The sequence below is a fragment of the Gouania willdenowi genome, chromosome 4, assembly GCF_900634775.1.
Source record: "Gouania willdenowi chromosome 4, fGouWil2.1, whole genome shotgun sequence".
Lineage (NCBI taxonomy): Eukaryota > Metazoa > Chordata > Actinopteri > Blenniiformes > Gobiesocidae > Gouania > Gouania willdenowi.
In genome coordinates this window covers 12,524,953-12,545,405 of record NC_041047.1, presented here as the reverse complement: position 1 = coordinate 12,545,405, position 20,453 = coordinate 12,524,953, and the positions used below count along the sequence as shown (strand labels likewise).

General features: G+C 37.2%; 1 protein-coding gene across 5 annotated transcripts in view; it reads right to left on the bottom strand.

Moving 5' to 3' along the window:
* Positions 1 to 2,014: 2,014 nt before the first annotated feature.
* The window catches only part of LOC114461593 (cAMP-specific 3',5'-cyclic phosphodiesterase 4C-like), a 106,561-nt gene continuing 88,122 nt past the window's right edge, over positions 2,015 to 20,453 (bottom strand). For all 5 annotated transcript variants that reach the window (XM_028443805.1, XM_028443804.1, XM_028443808.1 and 2 more), the window contains 14 exons: positions 19,928 to 20,113; positions 19,220 to 19,259; positions 18,833 to 18,906; positions 18,723 to 18,766; positions 18,471 to 18,592; positions 15,229 to 15,322; positions 10,982 to 11,145; positions 10,774 to 10,872; positions 9,021 to 9,185; positions 8,812 to 8,911; positions 7,773 to 7,927; positions 7,559 to 7,681; positions 6,218 to 6,400; positions 2,015 to 5,259 (listed from right to left, as the gene is read on the bottom strand). In XM_028443805.1, coding sequence (XP_028299606.1) covers positions 4,771 to 5,259; positions 6,218 to 6,400; positions 7,559 to 7,681; positions 7,773 to 7,927; positions 8,812 to 8,911; positions 9,021 to 9,185; positions 10,774 to 10,872; positions 10,982 to 11,145; positions 15,229 to 15,322; positions 18,471 to 18,592; positions 18,723 to 18,766; positions 18,833 to 18,906; positions 19,220 to 19,259; positions 19,928 to 20,113 — 2,038 coding nt within the window. In that variant the 3' untranslated portion in view covers positions 2,015 to 4,770. The remainder of the gene's footprint in view (positions 5,260 to 6,217; positions 6,401 to 7,558; positions 7,682 to 7,772; positions 7,928 to 8,811; positions 8,912 to 9,020; positions 9,186 to 10,773; positions 10,873 to 10,981; positions 11,146 to 15,228; positions 15,323 to 18,470; positions 18,593 to 18,722; positions 18,767 to 18,832; positions 18,907 to 19,219; positions 19,260 to 19,927; positions 20,114 to 20,453) is intronic.

Here is a 20,453-nt window from a genome sequence, read left to right as displayed (position 1 = left end):
TATTTTCGGTTCATCATTATTATGATTATCATTTTTAACTTAAAATAAACATTATAAACCCCAATATTTTTAATGCTTTCATTTGTTAATTTTCCCCTCTCTCTCTCTCTCTCTCTCAAGTACCCCCTGTAGTACCAGTAACCCCATTTGAGAAACAGTGACATGAAACGTAACAATGTTGTCGGCTTATTTGTGTGTAAATACAATATTAAGTTCATGACCATTCTTGTTTGCTGGTTGTGATTAGCATAGGAAAGAAACAGAGGAAGACAACAAAACTTTAATTTAATTTAATAGCATTCTTCACCTAAAACACCCTGAACTCCCGAGACTCTTTTGGCTTAAAATGCAGAACAAAAATATAGCACATTTCTCAGACAAAAAACATTGGAGTGGCAGGTATGTACATACTTGTAAAGTATATTTGATTTTCAGGCTCCAGAACGTAAAATGTAATGTTTTATTATACAGTACTTGGTTTGAACAGACACATTTGAAGCATAAATATCTTTATAGAAGTCGTACAACACAGTGGCTGAGAAAACAAGACAGCATGGACGTTAACAGAGGCAGTTATCGGCAAAACAGTTACTCGGGACGGTTCTACTAACTAGTCACAATTAACTCTGGAACTGATGTCCTCCTGTAAGACACATGCTGATTTTAAACATGCTGATGTGTAGACACATGCCAGAGTCTCACCTCTTTAAGTGTTAAAATAGATGAATCACATTGTCATTGAGGGATTCAGATTAGAAGATATTTAGCTACAAGCCTGCTGTAGATGTTCACTGTTGTCCTGCAGCAGCCACACAAAGAGATGGACAGACTTACGTTTTTACTTTTACCCATTCATTTAATGAAGTATATTGCAGAGAGTTCATTCACAATTTGAGATGTACGTTGGGAAGAGGAATATGTTTTTGGAAGAGTAACAGTAAATAAAATGATTCACGACAAAGCTGTTATCAACTCAAAGCTCAGTAAATTAAAGACTGGCTTTTAATTTAGAAAACATACAGTTAAAACATGTTAGCATATAATATTGTCTGCCAGGGATGGACATTTTCCTCGTGGAAAGTTTGACAGAAAATAAAGTACAAAATAAAAGAGAAAACTATCTTAATTTGAATGCATTAGAATTATTTTTCTAAAATGTTCAGTGGCATTGGATATTCATAAAAAAACTGTTGCCCTTTGAACTTTGAGTGAAACCTTATGTCAAAGAAAAGATCAGTGAAGTCTGTGAAAAAGACTAATTTGTGATCAAATATCTCATGATTATAGCTACTTAGTAAATATTTTAATTATTTCAATAATAATGTTTTTTAAAAATTATTCAAAAGCAACATGACATTTTACAAAGGGATTAATACACTTCTCCAACATGTTTGTGCCGGAATCATTAAACACGGGACGTAATGTTAAACTGTCCTTTGTGCCAAAAGATAGTATTCTCATGAGGTTTAATATTTAATAGTGGCGTAAGGAGCTGTGTATCATATGTGGGAAGGATGTCATTTGGGACGCATCATCATTAGTGCTCCTTTCGGCCTTTTTAACAATAGACATCCTCATCAAAGGTGGCCAGCTACAGGGTGATCAAGCATGAGCTTGCGTCCCGTAACTGTTTCCCACTCTCTCCTATGTGCACTTCATTCTCGGTCTGTGTTCCATGAACTCTTCTTTTTTGGAGTTTTTGTTGGCTAAATAGTCAAACAATATATGTAGCATATAAAGAGATACATTAATTTAGTAACTAACTAAAATAAATCCGTTCAGGGCATTAGGGCAATACATGGCATAAAGAGTGGTAGAATCAGCATGTTTAAAACAGCACAGTGGTCTTTAATAGTCAAATCTTGTGGATATCATGATAGGACACACATGGACTGCAGACAAAGCATCCTATAACAGAATGAATTAAACACTGTCAGACTGGCATTTTCACCACTGCTGGACCAGGAAGTCCATATCTTGTGTAGTGCTTGCTGGCCTCCTGGTCTTTTTTTTAAATTTTAATAATTTTTTTTTTTACCTCAGTGATGGCGACACGCACACACACAGACACACATTGCTCTAAATCAACCATGTACTTAAAGACATAAAAACACCTGAAACTACACACATTCAAGTCTCGGCTATCCGATTAGGAATCAGCTGTTACTGTGTCTACTGTTAAATACTGTTACTGTTGAATCGTTTGTAAAATCTATCTGCTATAAAGGTAATAATGACTGATAGAATAATCAGGTGTAAGCTCTAGAGTAAAAATGTACAGTATCGTAGGCTGGCAGGATTTTATTTTTCTGAACACGTATGGCACATGTTACGTCCGTCACTACCGACGGATACAATCTGTTGACTTTCAACAAAAACCCATTCATTTCATTTCGACCACCAGGCTTAAGAAACCCAAGCTCCCCGTGACGTCCACAACAGTACGCACTAGCAGAGCAGGAAAACACAATGCTGTGGTATTTGTACTTTGTATGAACGAAGCAGTGCAGAGGAAGGAATCTCATCTGTGTTGAGGCTGGTTTATGGTATACATGTAATATCGTGGGCTATGCTGGTAGCAGTTAAGGCAAAAATCAGGTGTAAAAAAAACCAATGACACAAAGCAGCAACTTTTATGTTTCGAGCATTAAGTTCAAAATGTTGAATTTTTCTGTACAGCAATTTAAAAATGAAAAAGGAAGAATAAAATGCTACAGTTTAGAATTAAAAAAATAAATAAATATTGATACAGTTATTAATGTTTTGGCTTTTGCTTTCCTGAATGAAAATGTTTCGTGAGTTCTAAAGAAATGCCAATATGCAGCTCTGCAGAGAGACAAGTAAGGAGGTGGAACAGGGAAAAGATTGCAGTTTTTTTTAGAGATCATTCCCACTAACCACAACAATATGTATGCTAAATAATAAAAATAATACAAAAAAGTACTTTCATTTTTATTATGAGGTAATGAATACTTTACAAAGCCTTTAGGCATTTATATAGAGCATGTTGGTTTCAGAGCTGTGACATTGGGTCATTTTGTCTTCTTTTTTGAAATAAGATGTTAAGGTTTCATTTAGTCAACATCTTTTTCAAGAATTTACTTTGAAATTCACTTCAATCTCCCGCCACGTTTCGACTGCCAACTGTCAGTCATCCTCAGAGGCATCTACAGTACCGATTGCTTTTACCATCGGGCGACAGGGGGCGTGAGCAGCCTGAGAGAACCATAAAGTTTGCCACGCCCAGATAAAAACCTCATGAGGCCTCCTGAAAGCGATCGGCAGATGCTTTGATGGTTTCCTTATGAAAGAAATCGTGAGCAATCAGTAGATGCCTCTGAGGAAGACTGACAGTTGGCAGTCGACACATGTCAGGAGAATAAAGTGAATTTCAAACTAAATTTCAAAGTACATTTCCTGTAAAAAAATAAAATAAAAGTTGTCTGAATAAATGAAACCTTAACACATAATATTAAGCTGAAGTTTGCAATTTTGATTAAGGCAGCAATGAATTATTCTGTCAGAAATGTTTAATTTATTGTTAGAGGATTGTTAGAAAACATTTTAAAGATGAAATGTGGATGAGTGTGAAGATGCTCTGACCATGGATGATTAAACGTGGGCTGACGTTGTGATGAGTTTCCTGCCCTGCGCTGCGCTCTGGTACTGTTGGACTGACGTGTGTCCTGGTAATGCAGGCCTACGGCGGGTAAAGCCCTTATTGTGGCTGAACTGAGGAGCTGACGGTAAAGTGCTACTGCAGACCGGAGGCACCCTGATTTAAAAAGAAAAATAAAAATTAAAAAAAAACCTTCTCAACCACATCGACACACAAATTCAGCTAAAGTAAAACAAATCATTTGAGAAACTCTAAATCTGAAAACAAGGACACCATTTAATATCTGAACAGGTAGAAAAAAAATAAAGCTCAACTATTCATACAGGTGGTGTCTTTTGTGTTCAACAGACGAGACTGGGGTTCAGTCTTCTTCAGTGTTTGATTTTTGTGATGCTACAAGCTGGTTTTTCTATTAAACGACTTAAGTTGCAGATATATATCTCATTAAAGGGTTTTTAATTGAATGTAGTGGTTAAACAAAGTGTCATTTGTCTCCGTCTTGACGTTAAATCCCACAGGAGAGACAGTTTGGGGTACCCAGTACATCTGTGCTACATTAGATTTTATACCCTGAGGTTAAGGTCCATCCATCCTCTCCTCTCGCTGCTCATCTACATTCTTTATTTGGTAAAATAACATTCCTCATCATCCTTAAATGAAAAAATCATACTCACTTATGGAAAGGTGGGTATCGTTTTGATGTTTTTAATTTAAAAACTATGGTGCAAAAGAAGTTTCCATGACCCTGTCACCCCACTATAGACCTCATCGGCTGCTCGTGTCACAGTTATTCTGGAGGAAGACGTGTCCTTTACCATTGTCACCTCTATTCCAGAGCACAGGCGTAAGCTTCCGCCTACCATCTGAGCCAAAACGCAGCCGTTATTGACTGGAAACCTGCAGCTAAACCAGCATGTGACACTGTAGCTTTGCAGGACCCAAAGAAGAGGTCAAAACATTCTAGTGGAAAAACAGGACAGAGACGAACAGTCCTCTGTTCTCTAGAGAAGGGTGTCTTCAGTGTAAAGGGACTGTGGTGATTTTACAGACATTGGTAAAGGCTTGTCCCGCCCTCGTCTCATTTATTCGTGTCTTTCAAAGCGGGGCAGGTTGTGCTGGTTTGTTTTTTCCCGGCGGACCATCGGCCGCACTCAGTTCTCTGGGTCAGTGTCCTCACGCCTCCGGGAAGCCAGCATCCGGTGGGTGAGGGGGCTCCGCACTGACATGGCAGCCAGTCGGAGTGACTGTGGCGAGAGAGTGCGACACTTGTTGCTGCTGCCGCTGTTGGGGTTTAGCGTCAGAGATGTGGAGAGCGCTTTACCGTTCCTCTCAATCTCTGACAGGTGCTCCTCGTGAGGGAGGATTTCAAGTTCAGACTCCACCTCATCCTCAATCTCCTCCTCTTCTTTCAAACTGTAAGGAAAGTGGAACTTGTCTCCTTCTCCTCCTTCAGCCACCCCGGCGGAGTTTCCCTCCACCTGGTGCTCCTCAGAGATGGGGGGCGAGGGGCTGCGGGGGATCATGCTCTGGTACCAATCCCTGTTATCCTCAAGAGTGTCCAGGATTTCCTGAGCGTCGGGATGCACCAAATCCGCCCAGGTCTCCCACAGAGGATGAACGATGTAGTCGATGAAGCCCACCTTAATAAAAGTTTTATAATAACAAAAAAAGATCAATCCCAGAATATTCTCATTTAAAGTTGCTCGAGACATTTTAATTAAATATTAGTAAATAAATAAATAGATCACTACATTATCATCATCTTCTTTTTGATGATCATTTGAACGGAAAAATTATGTAAAAGGTTGAAATTGCTGCAAGTAAGTTTGGTTTCATCTCCACTCTAAATTCAAAAGTTTTGCACATTGCATTGTGGGATGTGGAGTCCCATAGACGGATGCGTAGAAATGTTTTTCCTTCATTTTTCCTGTGATTTCTTCACCAGAAAAGGAGGACAGTGATTGGCTTGGCTTTATTTTTGTTTTTACTGCTAATTTTAAATGTTTTTATTGCTGATTTTAATGTTCTTATAATTTTTTAAGCTGTTGAATGTTTTCTGTTGCACTTTTTGATCATGTAAAGCACATTTAATTGCCTTGTGTATGAAATGCGCTATACAAATACATTTGCCTTGCCTTCTAGTTTGTTCCCGGTATAACTGTATTATTATTATTATTATAATTATTATTATTATTATTATTATTATTATTATTATTATTATTATTATTATTCACCGGAATTCTGTTTTGCCACAAGTTTTAGTCCGCAAAAACACCAGAAATGTTGGGAAGTCACTTTGGCAGTTTTTGAGGCACAAACACAAGAAATCACTGTAAGAATGAAGTAAAAACACTTCTATGCATCCATCTATGGGACTGTAATGTATGACAACTTTTCCATCAATGTCAATAAGAGAGTTTTTAGAGTGGAGAACAAAACTTTCAAGCAGCAACTTTATCCTCATACATTATACATATATTGATTCACAACGTTTGCACTATGTCTTTGTCTGAATTGTTTTTTAATGTTTTCAGCAGCTTTAAATCAAACAAAGACCAAATGCTGATTCTATCCAATCTCTATGGAAGGCATCATTACCTGGGTCTTCTCCACAGAGGCGGTGTGTTTGTCACACATGGGGCTGATCTCCATGCCTTTGTCTCGCTCTCGGTCGCCCTGTGTGAACAACTCCATCATGATGCGGTCGGTCCACTGTCGGTAGAGCTCCAGCGGTTTGGTCGGGTTGCTCAGGTCAGCACAGTGAACCATGTTCTGTAGAACCTGGAAGAGAAGACGCACACAAGACTCCGTCAGGCTTCCAGAGGCAAAGCCAGGGAACTTATACAACACCACCATACTGATGTTTGGATCAACAAAAATATTCTGTGCCAACATTCAGGTTTATGATTCTGTTCCTGATTCTGCAATATACACATTTTAAAAAAAGCATTAAACTGTTATACATATTTAAATGGTCATTATTATTTGACATTACATTCCCCCACTGCGGGCACAATAAATCACAAAAATAAAAATAAATCACAAAATTTTCACACTGCGGGATCAATAAAGCTATTTATCTATCTACAGTATCTATTTTGAGTAAAGAGCCATGTAACTGCACTGCCACATAAATCCTGTAGGTGGCAGGAGGAGTACACATGCCTCCAGCCCACAGGAAATATTTTTTGTAAAGTAAAAAATACAACAAAAACAGGACTTTTTGTAAATTATCACAAGTTGCAGATATAATAAGATGGGGGTTACAGTACTACATTATTTACAGTAATATTAAATAGCAATTATTTTCAAAAACCTGGAAACATTCTGGCAAATTATGATTTTTTTGTCTGGTCTTAGATGGACAATTAGGCATTTGTTTGTTATATTATAAAGTGGTCATTGGAAGTGAATTCTCCATGTCTGCTCATGTTGCCATGGACACAAGATACCACCAACAGCCAAAAAGCTGTATATTTTACTAAATCAAGTGTTTAGATGATCCTTTTTTGCTTGAAAACATCTTTTTGATGGACTAGCGACCTGATGGGAGTGTACATTCCTGAGTGAGCTTGGAGAGCTTTCAGTGCTGGAAATGGAGAGAGCCGTACAACTTTCTAGAAATAATATTATATTAAATAAGAACTGATGGAGAACATCTTCACTTGCCAAAATAAAAAAACGGAAAAACTCAAACCCACACAAATGTAAAATGTGGTTAATAATACACAAGACTAGTGATAAATGCATATTTTATAAGCTATGTATAACATATGTTGTAATAATAGGGCATTATAGTCTTTAATTTATTTTATTACATTTTTTTGTAAATTTTATGTTAATATTATTGCTTTTTTATTAAATAGACATTGTTTTTATGTAAATTCCCTTATATCTTTATTTATGAATGATATCAGGTAATAAAAGTGGGTATAGAACCTGAATGCGGTCCGAGTAGTTGTCCAGCAGCAGCTCTCCGTTGCTTGTCACCTTTTTAGTTTCCACCATCGTCTTCATGTCCGCCAAAAAGTTCATGTGCTTGGACATATCAGTGGCCAGCACCTACAGACGAGCAACAGACCTCAGCTCCTCATTCACAAAAAAACCTATGTGGTTCCTGCAGCACTTGCATGAGTGAAACTTTTACTCTCACCATGTCGATCACCATCTTGCGGAGGTTGTCTCTGTCTTTCTTTTCAAGGTTTTGGAAGATGTCACAGTTTTCTTCCTGCAGCAGTTTAAAGCCCACAGCGAGGTGATGGTTCTCAAGCACTGACGCGTCATTGTACATTAGTGCCAGCTCAGAGCCTGCAGAGAATTGAAAAGCATCACATATGATGTCATTTTAGAAAATAATTTTTGTTTGATTCAACTTTTATTTTATTTTATCTGGAAAACATGTTTGAGAAGCCTATCTAGTTCGTAGCAAACACAATTGTTGTGTTTGAAAATGAATGTACAGTAAATGGTCTTTTGGAAAAGTCATAATAAATGTAAATAAAATGTAGAGTAACTTTATTGATCCCACAGTGGTGAAATTTACTGTCATTACAGATCAGATAAAGTGCAAGAACAGAAGGCAACACAAAATACCCAAACGACACCAGGAAAATAGTGGAATGAAGGAGATAAAATACGACAACACAATAACAAAGACTATATATGAATATAAATATAAATAGTAAAATATAATCTAAAAATAAAGAATATAGATATATATATTCTTATCCTATAAGAATATAAATATATACTGTACATATTTACAGATGGTGCAAGGAGAAATGCCTTAGACTGTTCAATAAATTCAATTTAATTCAGCTTTATTTATATAGAGCAAATTACAACAATAGTCATCTCGAAGGGCTATCAAGCGCTAATACATCACCTACATAATATAATATAATTAAAAATTACTATTAGACAAATTTTAAAAAATTAAACCATGATAAAGATTTAAATCAAACATCACAAATAAAGGAAATTCATTTTTTCAAGTTTAAAGTTTGCACATTTGAAATATGAATCTTTTCTTAATTTTATAAATTTAACTATACAGTTTTGCAATTTTTCTATTTTTTTAATTGCATTTTCATCTATTTACTCATCAAGTCATATCTTCTGATCTTCTCTATTTTTCTTGTTAAAGCTATATAAATGAAACAATAATAGGGGAAAGATGGATAAAGTCTCACTGGTGTTTATGAGGAACTGGTTGGAAACTCCTGGATGGTCGACATCATGGATGGCACTCGCAAACAAAGCAGCCAAGATCTCCAGGTCTGTGAACACAGTCTGAAATATAAAATCAAAAATATTACATACATCATTACATTATTATATAATACAAATACATATATAAAATACGTTGTTCAGAAAGCAGATTGTGTGAAAACCAGCCCACCTCTAACGCGGGTGTGGACAGGAGCACATGGGTGGACTGCACCACATCAGCAGCATGGATGTTGTTGTGATAAGCCACCTCGGCGTGATAGTGCTCCTCTAAGGTCATCATGAAGGTGATGAAGGTGTCAACGGGGATCTTAAAAGTTTTAAGAAGTTCTCGTTCCTGTCGGTAAAAAGCAAAAATGCACATCACACAAAATCTTAGTCTTTCATTCACTTTTTGATATTTTTAAGGCATGATTTTGTTGTAATACATTCACACTACACACTACACAATAAATGTTACGCATTTGACAGATGCATTCCTTGTCTATTAGGGTTAGTAGATCAACATGTGTTTGTGCACGCTGTAAAGTTTGTGTGTTTTTTTTATACATGCAAATTAGTGCAGTGGTTCCCAACATTTTTCTTATCGTGACTTCATTTTTATCTCACAAATTTCTGGCGACCCCAGATAAATCTAATATGTGTTATATTATTGTGTACATGAATACAGAGTAGCCAGGATTAGTGCACAATAGTGACAATGTACACCAGCTCAGATATTTTTAGACTAATACTTACTTGAGAAAGTGAAAGATATAAAATAGAATACAGTTGTTTGAGATTGTGTGTAGTGTTTTAATTTGAAAAGGAATACTTCTTATTATGAAAAATCAAATTTTGCACATATGTGGTAACTTGAGTGTCCACCAACACACAAAATGTGAAATAAAACCAGCCAGTCTTTTGTTTGTGGTCTGTGTAAGTCTTATAACACAGAGAAAATTGCTCTGTTTCAAATTTTCTATACTTGTGACATCACAAGTAAAATTGGGAATCAGTGTTGCCAGATCAGATTGACGATTTCCAGCCCAATCACACCTTAGAACCCGCCCATTCCAATAAAAACAACCCAGACATGAACCACGAATCTGGCAACACTGCGTTTATGACACAATGCGACGCAGCGTATGGACAAAGCAGTGGACTATCACCTTGAATGGACTATTCCTGTAATCTCTACATGAGATGATGACAAGAAAGCAACGTAGCAGCTCCAGTAAGTGTTTGAAGCTGCTGTTGCTGCACAGCGCACACACTTCATCAAATAGTGTTTTTCTGACTCACAATCAAAATAACCGCTTAAATATGCATGTCTTTTACTGTAATGGGAAGTGTTTTAGGCTGAAAACAATAATGTTTGAATGTGTGAATAGCAAAAGAAAGTCACTAGTGATCAACTGTAGTGTGGAGTCTGCATCAATAGACACGCCCACTCAAACAGCCCGCTTTTAGAATTGGTCAGAAAGTGACTTTTCGGAGGCGAAAACTCCAGAAAACAGGCGGGTTAGGGAAAATAAACCTCAAATATTATGTTGTTGTGGTTCTTAGAACAAATGGAGATGGGTGAAAAATAGCATAATATGTCCCCTTTAAGCTGTTAAAGCTTTCTGCCTCTTCCTGCACCCTTGTGTTGCTTCTTTTTTTACTGGGCACAATAGATGAATAAAAATAAATACTATTTAAAATAATAATTTTAATCAGTATTTTTTTTTACATTTTTTATTATTATTACTAGACATTTCAGGCGACCCCATTTTATTTCAAGGGGACCCCATATGGGGTCACGACTGTAAGGTTGAAAAACCCTGCCTTAGTGGCTCAAAGTTAAAAATAAGTTAGCATTGCATATAACCACATGATTTTAGCAAAAACAGTTTGATTTATGTACTATATAAAATTTTAGTGTCTTTAAGTGAAAATGTTACCTGGAAGATGGCGTACATGATGGCGGTCAGAGGGCAGCCTCCGGAATATTCTGCTATCTTGAAGATATTCACACCCCAACGGTTGATTTCTTTGATTTCCTACAGACATTTGGGTAAATATATATTATGAATGATGTCCTGTGTGTGTGTGTGTGTGTCTGTGGTGTATAAGTGTCCGTTTACATGTTTCCTGTACACCTGAGCTCACCTGGGCCAGCAGGTTCTCGTGCGGTGTCTTGACTCCGAAGCGTGGGATGCAGACAGGAGGTAAACTCTGACTCTGTGCGACCTTTTTCAAACCACTTATCTGCGACATCGGCCTCTTCTTCTTCTCCTTTGGAGACGAGACCAACCTCGCCACGTCATCTTTCTCTGTAGGGAAGAACACAAGGATAGAGTTGAGGCCAGAATGATGCCATTGCTTTGTCACATCCCACACAAAAATTATAACAAAGTACATTTATTGTGTAGTTACATGTTTACAAGTGAGGCTTCATTTATTAGTTATTAAACACTACGTCTACTCTTTACGCTCGCATTTTATTGGATTTCCTACTTTTTAGAGCTTGGTGAATGTTTTCTAAAGCAATAAAACACAGAATCTATAGGCAAAAAACACATTTCACAAACAAATGTTAGAAAAGATCAAATGTGAGAACACTTGTGCTGAGACAAAAAGACGCACATCGTTACTCTACAGTTGAATGATGATGCACACTTAAAAGCTCTTAAGACTTGGTTTTTCAACTCAAAGTAAAAGATAAACTCATGATGTCTGACCTTTTGTATAGGTTTTACTATGTGTCATCTAATGTCCTCCCATTGTGCAAATGTACAAGTAATAAAACACAACTTCAGAACAAATATAACAATACCAGAGACTATAATGTGCTCTTTATTACCCTCACTAGACTTTGCTCTAATAAATGAAATGCAGGATAAATGTAGGAAGATTGAGGTTAAAGTGCTTTCCAAAAAAATTAAGGAGAAATCATTGTGAAATGCATAAATGAGGCAATACAGTTAAAATAAGTTAAAAACAAATATGTCATAACCTCAAAACAAAATCCCTCTCCAGCTAGGACATGCACTTGACTTTTGAAGGCCTGCTGCGGCGCGGCTTCTGGAACAAAAATGATAGCATCACAATCATCGGTGGTCTCTAAATATTATTGGATTATTGGATTTACTATTACTTTTTCAGTACAGGACTTATAATATCTAATTATTGGTGACCCTGTCTCTATGTTAGTCACTGAACATTGTGGATAGCTCTGTGTCTTCTTTTTGAAGTTGTTTACTGTTTTGTTATTTTTTTTTTATATAGGGACATGGATCCCCTTGGGTCTGAAATAAAGATGTATTATTAATATTATTATCATCATTATTAAAGAGACAGCTACCACCACTCAGTTTTTTACATTATCTGTAAAAGTAACGTCCACACATTGCTCAAAGCATGATCCAATGTAACAACCCAACATTGCAACATTGAACCTCCTTAGTTTGTTTTTCTTTTTTAAGTTAACCCTCGTTTCTTTTGGAGCTGACACAGACACAAATCAAAATGTGGTCATTACCAAGTTGCTCCAAATCCTCACACTGAAGTTAATGCAGCCACTTTGAGGCCAAAGGTTCAGAAAGGTGAAATGATCATGGGACACTGGTCATAATTACAAGGCTAATAGTTCAGATCTTAAAGGAGTATTATAGTAATAACTACTGTAATTTACAAATATTGCAAACAGCAGACAGGTCTGTAAACATCATGGAAGTGAAATGTTTATGGTTACAGAAAATCAGGCTAATTATGTAGGAAATGATAAAGACACTGCTTGAAAATGATATATTGATGACAATCTTGTGTTTTTTCCAATGACAGAAAATAGCAGAGAGAAAATGTAGAGTGAAACATTTAGTTGGATAAAGCTAGAACAGTGCCACTGTCCTCATTGAATCTGAACAGCTTTCTGTTAACAGCATAAAATGTACACAGCATCATAGCATGTGCACTTTCAATAATAAACATACACTTGAATATTAGCTTTGTCTCTTGTTGAATAAATTGCACCAGACGTGAGCACAGCATGTTGGGTTAAAAACCACCTGTTTCTCAACAAGTCCGTTCACAAAAGCGCTTTCCCCCGATTTTCCAAAGGCAGATTTGAAAAGGGGATTTATTGCGTTTCCAGGTGGAGACGGTTTTTGTAATCCTTGACGCTGCAGCGTCAACGGGATCCAGGCAGGATTTGTTGACATGAAGACGGTGCTCCAGCAGACAGCTTTGTGGAAAAATGACTCATCCGATTTTTTTTTTTTTTTTTTTTTTTAAAGCAAAAAGAGACAAGGATGTGATGACAGCTTTCTTCACCTGACATCCATCTTTCCTTCACAAGGTTCTTCTCCACCCTCTGTGGGTTCAATCTTTATTCCAACAGCATGAATTCCTCAATAATCCCTATAAACCTGAGCCTTGACACAACACACACCACTGCTACTGATGCACAATGACTTGACTGGCAGCAGCACTGGAGGTGCTGCCGGGCTTCTCTCACCTCTCTCACTGTGCCTCCTCTTCCTCACCCCTAAAGCCACGGCATTCATTTCCAAACGCGGCCAGCCTGGATGCCGAGGCGTTCATATCAGAACGGCGTGCGGCTGACAGCGCCATCCTCGCTGTGCTGTACCATCCTGCTGGAAGGCTGCTGAAGAATGAGAGCCTGCTATTGATGCAACACGCCGCTGAATAATATTGCACCCTGTTGCTACGACAACGGCATCCGACGTGCCCGGGAATGCTGTCTGCTGTCGTGCCGCCTTCTGTTTTGTGAAAGAAAAATCCTCACCTTTTTCTCCTTTCCTATAAACTCTTTGGAAACCTGCTCTAAGTCTTTTATTCAGTTTTACATTCTTTCAACATGAAGTGCTTTCTTTTCTTTCATGGCAGTAAATTAAAAATCTTTATTACTGCTTTATTACTTGGAACATTTCCATTACTTTAGACTTGTTCTGTATGTGAGCTGGAGTTCTCATGGACTAATATACAGACACACATTCATCCCTATTACCAGTTCAGACTCCACTAAAGCCTATCCCTGTTATTTGACCCTGTAAGGACAACGTAAGCTTTGAGCAGCTTTAATGCTAGAAATCCATTATTTACTAATAACTAATTGTTTTGTCTTTGTGGAGCCTTATGGACAAAACTGATGACTTGACTGCCTTGTTAGAGCCTGATATGGAACAACAATCCAAAATGCAACAAGACCCGATTTGTGGGGAAAAAAAATGTAATGAAACCCAAAATGTTACAACTGGTCGGTAATGTAACAACGTATGTATAAAAAGTTGTTGATTGAAAACTACAGACATCTGTAAATTAAACATATGTTAAACTATTGACATCTGTAACAAATTAAATCATTTCTTGTAACAAACAAATTTAATCTAAAAACGTTGTACCTTTAACAAAAAGGAGCATGTATAATAAGACTCGGTCTTCAACATGCTCCTATTCTGACATGTGAAAAGTACTGACCGTCAGTTATAATGCAGATATCATGAACAGGATTACATGGAAGAATAAATTTGATTTAATTGATGCTGAGCCCAAAATGTAAAAACTTGTTACCTTTAACTCAGATGGAAATTGGATCCCTGGAACACTTAGAAAGAATAGAAGTAATCAGTACTAAAAATGACATGTACTGTAGAGAAAAAAATGAATGTTCTTCAAATGTAAACAAATCCCGCTCCCCACAAATGGTATAGTGCACATTTTAAAGGCGAACAAATGGTGGAATACCAGCCACTCACGACTCGACATCAATTTAGTATTAAATCTCCTCAATTTCTTCTTCTTTTCAGATCGGGCAGCAGCCTTCCTATTATGCAGCTCAGCTTTTTTCAACACCCAATAAATATCTCCACGTTTGTTTGTTTGTTTTTTCCTAACTAATTTAACAACCTAATTTCAGCTCCTATTGTTTGTTTTTGCGCCGCTCTGATACCAAACCATAACAATCACGCTAACGTAAGCACATAGCCAATTGTTGTATGACACGTCAAGACATAGTGTCCATGGGAAATGTAGGATTAGTACAACCAGCAGTGTTGCCAGATATACATTAAGTTTTAAAGTCTAAACACACACAAAAACACTCAAATTTCTTGGCGGAAAACAGCCCAATCTGGCAACTGTACATACACTAAAAAAGTTTTAGAACACCACACTTATTCCATTTTTTTTCTTCTGAAAATGATTCAGTTGATTGTGTATATACATACAGTATATATAGTAATTGTAGCAAATATGATTTAAAGGTAAAGCTTGCATATCCATACATTCATCTACCATTGACTGTGAACTAAGTAAATTGTGCAGATATTTATTCTTATGGTTATTTTAACATGTCTCTGTAAACTATGTGTCCTCCAGTGTTCGACCAAACTCACCGAGGAAGGTACTGGCGATGAACTCTGACACCTGATTTCCTGAGCGACTTGCTTCCGACAGCTGCGTCAGCTCGCGGTTCAGCATCTTCTTAAACTGTGCGGAGAACAGCAGATGGAAGTGAGTTTGGGCACATGGCCCATACACAAGTAGCATGTTTTTAATGCAATGCAACAAACATGGCAGTAAACCTGGATGAAGCTACCAGATGATGAAAATAATTGAAGGGTTCATTTGCAAAAGCACAAATTTTATACATTTTCATAAGTTTAGTTTTTTCACGATTTAGCTCAAATCAGCAGTTGCTCCCTTACCCTGACCAGGGCTAGGTGATATGGCCCAAAATTTTTTCTCAAAATGACAACATACAATATCAATCTCCATAATTTTAGGCAGTGGCTATCCGTACAATTGCCGTATCAATATACCAACATTCTATCCGTACGCAGCACAGATAGAATGTCCCTCATTGGCCAGTTTAGGTCATGTGATAGGTCACACGATAAGTCAGTCATTGGAAGACTAAACCTAACCGTAAACCTAACCCTAACCCTAAAAAAATGTTGCAATATTGGGTTATAACCCAACCCTAAGATGCTACGTACGTGTACTTCGATAAACGTACCAATAGCGCCGGGGCAACCGTACGAATAGACACTTTCATAATTTTATTTCAAATAAGGTCTGACCAGAAAGACAATTCTGGGTTAAATTTGCTGATGAAAAATGCCACACAGACATTTATTAACAAACAGCTGCACATTATGTTCCAATTTTGGCTTTTTCTCCTATTAGGGACAGCAAGTGTGAGTGAGTTCTGTAGTGTGACTTGTTTAGGGGAAGGTCTGGGTTAGGACGCATTCAGAAATTTGTCAAATTGTGCTTTTGATGCTGTTCTGAGAAGTAGTAAAAGCTAAAACAAGTTTTTCAAAACAAAATAAGCTATTATATATATACATATATAATTACATTATGGCCTATATATATATATATATATACATACATATATAATTACATTATGGCCTACAGGGTATATATATATACACACACATACATATATATATATATATATATATATATATATAGGCAATAATATAATTTTCTGTATCACTAAAATAGAAAACTCGATATATCTTGAATCTCGATATATCTCCCAGCCCTACATGTGGTGTTTAATTACTGTACAAGTTATATAAACTTTTCTCCCTTTAACCTAACTGTAATCATAAATTAAATAACAGAGAATCACAGGCTGCCTGGGCAATACATTTAAAAACACACACTGATAACTTTAGTTTTCTTATTCAGTACACTTCATGTTAGTTACGTCATTTATTATCAAGAAACCACAAAAACTCACAAACAAATTGAGCTCAATCACATTGATTATCGTTACTATCCTGCTATTCTTCCACTTGCTTTTTGTAATCACCAAATGTTTAACTTCTTCTCTGCTGTGCTGACATTTGGTGTACTACCAATTGTTAAACTGAGAATTATTTGTGCAAAAAGTGTTTTTCTGAACAAGTGTTTGGTTGCTTTGCTGAGTTCTATCACAGCGGTAGTTTCCACACTGATTATGTAATAACACGGACACATGGTGACTGAGAGGGAGGGAGATCTGGCTGAGAGTGTGATGCTGCAGTGCATGCACACACAGCTACTATGTGACACACATACAAGAAAACAAACACATGTGCCATCTCTCAACATGACAACACCTAATTTTTCTCAGACACGCTCATCACTGCTCAAGCCTTCATTATAAACATATTCACATACATTGTCATCAGTTGCACATTGCAATTTCTCTCCCAATTCGCACACACATTTTTCCTATCTTTTCGTTCCCACACTCCTCCTGAGTCTGATGTGACAAGCCTGCAGCGTCCTATGCAAAGTCTGCACTGCTGATCAACACAGCTCATTGTGAACAAGTGAAGGAAGCAGCAGCACACCCCGTTGCTCACCTGTCTGAGTCTCCTGTACAGACAAACCAGGAGCCCCACCGCAGGCATGCCAGCTCCAGCTCCAGCATGTTGCCCTTACAGAAAGCTATAATCCTCCTCCGCTCGTATAAAGGTCTGCTGCAATACCCCAGCTTTTAAACATGAGAAGGTCCTTTTGGAAAATAAAGTTCCCACCGTCTCTGCTTCTCTTTCTCTCTCCTTGAGACGATAGGGTGCGTGTGTGTGTGTGTGAGTGTGAGTGGTGGGGGGGGGCATGTGGAGGTGGGTTGGGGTGGGGGTCCATCTGGAGTTGTCATCCAGCATTAAGAGAGAAGAGCTTTGGCTGCAGTTTCTCATTCATCTACTGTCACACTGTCAATGAGAGGCATAATGAGGGAAGGAGCCCCCGTCTCCCCCCATCCAGAGTGCAGTCTCCCTGTCTCCCCCTTCCTGTCCAATCACAATCCTCAGACATGAGGGGTTTGGTGGAAAACAGTGATCTGATTGGCTGGTTGGGTGAAGGGTGAGGTTTAAGCAGAGAAGCGGGGGGGGAGGGGTTCCCATTCATGAACTCACTATTCAACTGACATTATTACTATTATTATTATTATTATTATTACTATTATTATGCATACAATTTTCATATTTATTTATTTATGTTTTACCATTTTAGTTTTTTAAATTGTATTTATTCCAATTGTCATAATACCAAATGACATAGTGAGCTAATTTAAATGAAAATTAAAGGATTATTTGTAGCTGTCGTTACACCTACATTCTACATTTGCCACTAGGATGATGTAAAAATACCATCCACAAACTAAAGAGTCAACAAAATAATCATATTTAATACATAATATATTTAAAAACTTAAACTTTAAACTTAAATGAACTGAAGCGCAGCAGCTAGCCCTTTCCCACTCTGCCACTGCTTTCTGAGCAAACAATACATGCATGTTATACACACCAGTTTAAAAAGACGATATTCAGTCACATCTTACAAACTATAGTGGAAAAATACAGTTAACAATCTAGCCACTATAAGAGTTTAAAAACCTTCTCTCACATCCAACTGTTGATAACACATTAGCCTATCCAGATATATAGAAAAAAATAACAACAGAATAAATTCAAGTTAAATTTAACATCTGCTGAGAAAGGTGTTTAAACTAGAAACAGATGTGTAAACTCTAGAAAACTGTTGACACTTGAGCACAGAATGTAGAGATAACATTTCATTAATGCCGCTGATGACATGAAGTAGACACATGTTTGTGAGAAGAATATGCTCTCACCTTGTCGGATGCCATCTCACTAACTGACTGCCTCGTGTGCATCCTTTCCAACTTTCCCAGACACCAGTCCATCTCCTCCATTGTTTGCTTCACCATCAGCTGGTACGCGTCATCTGAGAGATCTAAACACACACAAACGTTAAGGGTTAAACACACTCAAGTGACATGGTATTGTCTTTTTTTTTTTAATTTCATTGTAAACAACTGTCATTTAATTTCTTAACACAGAGTTTTAAAAGTCGTTACGCTGACCTGGATGTAGGGTGGCAGATTGGCTGCTGCTGATTGATGGTCGCCTGTAAGTGGAGACGCTTTAGTTGCTGACTCAGCCAATCTGACATTATCACGCTGTTTTATCTCACCCAGATGGTACATGATCCTGTGCTCCTGTCAGATAGGCAAATTTAGCTTTCACCGTTTGAAGACTGGCAAGAATCTGAAAAATGGAAAGAGGACGAGGAGAGGAACATCATTAACTCCAAATGTGCTGCTAAAAACATAGAAAACAATACCCCATTTCTCAATGTTTTAACGATCGAAATAAAACTTTATCAGATTATGACAAGGCATCAGCTTTTCTATTATTTAATGAATCTATTTCAAATATACTAGGGCAGTGCATTTGCTGGCAGTATGTTTGTTAAAGTTTACTGCAAAAAAAAAGAAAAACCGTAACAACAGCTCCATAACGTATACTCAATCCAACACTTTAATGTACAAAAGAAAACATGAACTAAATGTGAACTGACCTGTGCAAATGGAGTTACAATCATCATGTCATCTACACGCCTGCAAAAACATCATAGGGTGTGAGTTAAATTTAAAAAAATAAATACATATATATATACTATACTACAATAAACTACTTTATACTACAATAAATAACACTTTCACTTGGAAAAAAAATATTATAGAAAGAAATTTACTGAAAGCTTCAAACTAACATGCTAGCTGCCCAGTGGCCACAATTTTGTGTGGTCCCCAAAACAAGAATACACAACATGATTGCAAAAACACACCAATGTGAACAAAACACACTAAATGAAAGGAAATACACAAAACATGAGGGAAAAAATACATAAAACGTAAGCAAAAAAAATACACAAAACAGTCATAAAAATACAGATAAATGAATAAATAAACTTGCAAAATTACAAAAAAAGTATACTGGAAAATGCCACGAAAAATACACAAAATTGCTGAAAAGAAAGAAAAAAAAAAGCACAAAACAAATAAAATAGAAAATGACTCCAAAAACACACAAAATGACAACAGAAATACATAAAAACCTTTGTTCTTTCCTGTATTAATGTTCAGATTTGTTATTCATTTAAATGCTGACACAGTGATTAAAGTTGCTCATTTTTTACCTACAATCACTTTTAAAATGTAAGTTAGTTTTGATAAACGGGCTCAATCAATTATAATATAATCAAAATTGTAGAGTCAGCACTTACACATCGCTGGCCGTAGACGAGTTCCGAGACATGGTTTTGTCGTCAAAGTCAGAGTCGGAGCGGTAAAGGAAAGACTCTCGACGCTGACTGTGGGCGGCGTTGACCCCAGGTGCCGCCCCGGGGCTCGGGCTAGTCTGAGAGTCCACTGGACTGCGACCCACCTGCAGGCCATTCTCCACGTCAAAACTACGGCAAGAGAGAGGGGGGGGGGATGTCATTTTTTCAGGTATCCCAACACAAAGCGAGTCTAAACTGAAACTTTATTTGTATGTGGGTTTGAGTTAACTCTGTCACACTTAAAAGAATACATTCGCTCCCTCTGTTCACTAATTATTTTTTTTTTTACTTTTTCAAAAAATTGATTTTACTTTGCAACATACAAGCCAAAAGACAGAAACAAACAATGAAATGATACCCCGACAGCGCACACCCAAAATGACATTTTACAAAACCTTCTTATTAAAATAAACAATGTGTTCCTCTGTTTACTCATATCTTCATTGTTTCTGAGCAGTGGATGTTTTCC